At 50.4% G+C, this 5,170-nt stretch overlaps 1 protein-coding gene across 4 annotated transcripts in view; it reads left to right on the top strand.

Annotated features, from left to right (window-relative positions):
• The first annotated feature begins 1,473 nt into the window (after positions 1 to 1,473).
• Positions 1,474 to 5,170, top strand: part of LOC123119958 (SAGA-associated factor 29 homolog A) — a 58,377-nt gene continuing 54,680 nt past the window's right edge. For 2 of the 4 annotated variants that reach the window (XM_044539941.1, XM_044539940.1), the window contains exon 1: positions 1,475 to 1,803. In XM_044539941.1, coding sequence (XP_044395876.1) covers positions 1,644 to 1,803 — 160 coding nt within the window. In that variant the 5' untranslated portion in view covers positions 1,475 to 1,643. Of the gene's footprint in view, positions 1,804 to 5,170 lie in introns of all 4 variants that reach the window. The other 2 variants (XM_044539939.1, XM_044539938.1) reach the window with 2 other exon arrangements.

Raw genomic sequence — 5,170 nt, 5'->3', positions numbered from 1 at the left:
CCACAGAATACTAACTGCGATGGCAATGCGAGCACAAACAAGTTGCAAGGATGCAACATTTGGGTGGCTCCCTATCCCCGACGGTTTTCGGGTCATGTGAGAATGACCCCCCTATCGCAGTCACTCACTCGGCGACGGTTCCAAATGCCATCGCAGAAAGGGGTTAAAAATCGTTTGTATAGCACATCGTTGTACCAGTGCGAGGCCGGGGCATACCCGCCATGAGAGGGCGAAGGTGTGCCGCGCCGCGGACGTCGAGTCACACTGCCCCGTGTCAGACAAGCCCGTAGAGGACATGTGAAAGGAGGTCGTCCGTGCTCGCATCATGATGAATCGGCAAGCCGAAACAGTGCATGCCCCTCCCACTGGAGCAAACCTGGGTAGTTCGTACCCTCGCCGGCCTGTCCCCAAAGAGGAGGCTAGGATGCCGGTGTGTACAACTCAGGCAGCGAGCATATCCTCCTCGACCCGCATTGCGTCTTCGATCGCTACGTCGACAAAAAGGACAAGGAAAGGGAAAGGGCAAGAGCAAAAGCGGACGCCGGTGAACTTCCTCCATAGCCATAGATAGTAGAACATGCCAAAGTTTGGTAGTCCGATGGCATGTATGATTCTCCTATGCCATCCTTTGATCTACGTGTGTTGAGCTATATGAAGTATGTGTGTTGTTTTATGTTGCATGTGATTGTACGAATTTTATGATTTGTATATGAGAGACGGCTATGGAAGCAGACATATGAGGAGCGAGTGGACGCTGTCCATGAACATTTTCTTAGGCTGGTCATAGTGGGGAGTAACTTATACTAGTGTTATGCATATGACACTAGTCTAAGTTACTATCTCAAGTAAAGTACTAATAGTGTCATAAACGGCTCTATTTATTAGCTCATAGACTCATTTTGCCTCGGAAAACGCTATGTTACAGTAACATATCATGTTACCACAAGCACCTCTTTCCTCATTAAATACTTGTCATATAAAGCAAAACGTGTTAAGTTACTGTACCTAAGTTACCCCATTATGACTAGCCTTAATGATAGTACAAACACAGATGATTAGACATACCGTATATAACACGCACAAACACAAATGCTTATACATACCATATATAAACACACGCATCATAGACATTACATCTATGAGTATTTTTGAGATACTGAGCTGACACAACATAATACAACATATTGAGATTATATGTCTTGTAGTTGACGAAAACACCTCCTCCTACTTAATGAACATCGGTGAAATATCTGAAATAAATGCAGGAATCCAGAACGTCCTGAGAAGCTAGTTTCGTCACAAGGAACCCAATCATTTAAGCTACACTCAGTTTTGTACAGACATTCAGAGGTTCAAATTAAACAAGTCCCGTGGATGCTCTCTAACACGCAAAAATCGAATGGAGCTGACGACCAATAATTGCCTTGCCTCTCGCGGCAACGGTATCAAACTCGGCATCAATCATGAAGCGACCGCATTAATTGTCTTGCCTCTCGCTGGAAACGACCCCCATTTCCCCATTCTCCTCTCCGCTCCTCTCCTCTCCTGCCGCACTCCACGGCTGCACGCCTGCACACGTACAAGAGAACCCTAAGCGTCAGGCCCCAAGTCGACTGGGCTCTCCCATCGGATCCAAGCCGAATATGTCGTCGTCGGTCGGAGGCGGAGGGGGAGGCGGCGCGGCTTTGGCCGGAGGAGACGTCGCTGGCCTTCTGGACAAGGCCAAGGAGCTGGACCAGCTGCGGAAGGAGCAGGACGATGTGGCCACCGAGATCAATAAGATCCACAAGAAGATCATCTCCTGTAAGCAATTTGCTCGAGGCCCGTCTCCCTTTTCCATGCTGTCATTTGTCTGGTTGTCATTTAGGTCGATTGATACGGATTTTGAGCTCCTTCGTATTAGTTACTTCCATTAGGGAATTTTGGTGGTATGTTCGACATGCTTAGCTGCTTGATTGCATTTTATTTGTCGTGCATGTGAGTGCGAGATTTGTGCACGAAGGGCTCTTGTCTTCACTCTGGGATGTTGGAAATGTTTTTCTTTTGGCTTTGTGTATCAGATATTCAGATACGTTGTTCTTTTCCCTTTCTTCACTGATATATTTATGCCTTCATTGATTTGTTATGCCCCACTGCCTGGCGAGGGCTTTCTTGTTGGTGGGTCAACATTCGAGCTGTGAACTATGTGTCAACAGAAGTAAAAGTTACTCCATGACAATTCTTCTCAACACGTCCCGAAGAGCAACATTAGATGCCATAGAGGTGGGCAAAGGGGTGGTTTCCAGGAAGGGGGAGCAAGATAATTTCGAAGAATTATTTAAAAACACCATGCGTTAAGTTATCTAGCTTAACTCTATACTATTCATCAACATAAACATAAAAGTATAGTTAACAATCCTGTGTTGGCATTTTGTAAGATACTAAAATCTGTAATATAGGCACTAATTGCTGATGAAATGCTGATGAACAGTTGATTAATTGCTGATAAAAATATTAATTGAGTAGTATCATAGCACACAAAAAGATGTTGTAGCACTATAATTAATAACGAAAGAGGTGATACTACCTCCGTTTCAGTTTACAAGTCCTGCGCGTATATCTAGGTTGCCAATTTTATCACCCTAATATAAACTATATAACACAAAAATTATACCTTTTTGAAAGTAGAAACTCCGAAGTTTATGTTGGTATATTTTTTGTAATATATGACTTGTATTAGGTTGGTCAAATTGACGACCTAGGGGTACGCGCACGCCCTGTAAACTGAGAGAGAGGTAGTAGTACATATAGAACGAGAACATTTAATGCTAAATAAATCTTGTATACTCCCTCCTTTCCGGTTTATTAGGCTCATCTCATTTCTTGGTTTTTCCGGTTTATTAGGCTCATGTCATTTTCTCTTACCTCATTTATTGCTATGCCATGTCATCAATATGCCTAGTTGACATTGCATTAGGATGTATGATACTACCCTATGATAGCCCATGATTAGAGCATCTCCAGCCGTTGGCCCCCCCAGGAGGCATAAAAATCGCCGCCTGGGGGCGAGCCGGCGGTATAATCGGCTCTGGGGGCGGTTGGGCACCCAGCCGTCGCCCCCAGGCGCCGATATCGGCCCATTTTTGGCGCAAATGTGCCCGCTTTTCGGCCCACTTTCGGCGAAAAATGGCCCGATATCGGCACGAATCGACCCATATTCAGCGTGGTTCGGCGTGAGTTCTCAACATAAGTAATTTTTTTATCACATATTTCATCACAGAAAATCAATAGAAATCAAATAGTTCAACAAATAGTTCAATACAAATTATATAGTTCAACAATAAAGACTCATATTTCATCACACGTCGAGCTAGGCGTCGCCCTTGATCCTCCATAGGTGCTCCACCAGATCCTGCTGCAGTTGTTGATGCACCTGTGGGTCTCGGATCTCCTGAAGCATATTGAGGTAGGCAGTCCGGGTTGCCGGTAGCTGGTGATCAACTTGGGCAAGAGGACCCTGCCTGTAGTATGGTTCAGTGTCAAACACTGGCTCTTCCTGCTCGCTCTCAATGATCATATTGTGCAAGATGACACAAGTCATGATCTCCCACATTTGATCTTTTGACCAGGTCCGAGCAGGGTACCGGACAACAGCAAATCGAGATTGGAGCACACCAAATGCCCGCTCAACATCCTTCCTGCAAGCCTCCTGAACCTTGCCAAAGTGGGACTTTGGTAGGAGCTAGGATCCTACCTGGTCTATGGTGTAGGTTGTACGGGAAGGGGGAGGGTTGACGGAGATGCGATCGCGGCTGCCGGCGGCGGGGCGCCGTGGCGCGATGAAGAAGAGGCGGTGGCGGCGCAAGAGGCGGCTAGGGTTAGATTTCCCGGCTCCCTTCGGGAAGCCGAGCAAATAATGATTGCTTCTTGCTTGATTAGATTGATACATCTCCTCTCCTTATATAGAGAGGTTTACTTGACTCCTAAGCAAACGATCCTAATAACGATAAGATAATTGGGCTAAACCCCTAATAACGATAAGATAACTTGGGCCACAACCCACTGGGCTAAGCCCCTAATATGCCGGTCATAACACTTCTCCCCGCCTGCACAAACAGCTCGTCCTCGAGCTGTAAGGTGGGGAAGCGCTTGCTGAACTCCTCGAGGTGATCAACCAGCGTCAAACACCTTCGCGACAGCTGGGGCGGCCAGGTCGACGACGGCGTCCTCAATGTAGTCTGCAACCTCCAGGTAGAAAAGTCGCGGGCAGACGTGGCCGGGCGTGTAGGGCTCGTCGCAGTTGAAGCACAACCCTTGGCGGCGACGCTCGAGTAGCTCGGCCGAGGTGAGCCGGCGGAACGGGCGCGCCGCGGTCGCGGCGAGGGGTGCCGCGGAAGCCTGAGCAGGCCGACCCTGCGTGGGAACATCCGGCCAGGGTAGCGGCCCAGCGGCCCGGGACGGTGATGCCTGCTGGATGGCCACCGCGCGGTGCTCGAACGCGTGGGCGTAGTACATGGCCGTCTGGAGATCCTGGGGTCCCCGAAGCTCCACGTCCACGCGGATGTGATCCGGAAGTCCACCAACGAAGAGGTCAGCCCGCTGCTGTGTCGTCACGCTCGACGCGTGGTATGCCAGGGCCTGGAAACAGTTGGCGAAGTCCTGAACTGTGGAGGTGAAGGGAAGGCAGCCTAGCTCTGCCAGGCGGCTCCCGCGGATCGGTGGCCCAAAACGAAGGAGGCAGAGCTCGCGGAAGCGCTCCCAAGGGGGCATGCTGCCCTCGTCCTGCTCGAGGGTGTAGTACCAGGTCTATGCCGCGCCGCGGAGGTGGTAAGAGGCGAGCCAGGTACGCTCCGAGGCGAGGGTGCGCTGCCCGCGAAAGAACTGCTCGCACTGGTTGAGCCAGTTGAGGGGGTCCTCCGTGCCGTCATAAGTGGCGAAGTCCAGTTTGACAAACCGCGGCGGTGTCTGAGTCGGAGCGCCGTGGCCGACTGGCTCGGAGGTGCGAAGCAGCGAGGATTGGGGCGCCCGGTCAGTATGGCCGCGGCCCGTGGAGTGCCCCGCCGAGCCGGAGGGATCTCCGAACTGCAGAGTTGGTGCCGGCGGGTCTCCAGCCGACGTGTAGACGGGTGGCGGCGATGATCCGGTCAGCTAGGCCGGTATTGGGGACGGCGACGGCGGGAAGCGCACTTGC

This window comes from Triticum aestivum, chromosome 5D (assembly GCF_018294505.1).
Source record: "Triticum aestivum cultivar Chinese Spring chromosome 5D, IWGSC CS RefSeq v2.1, whole genome shotgun sequence".
NCBI classification, from domain to species: Eukaryota; Viridiplantae; Streptophyta; class Magnoliopsida; order Poales; family Poaceae; genus Triticum; species Triticum aestivum.
Note: the sequence above shows the minus strand (reverse complement) of the source record. Positions and strands in the feature narration are given on the sequence as shown.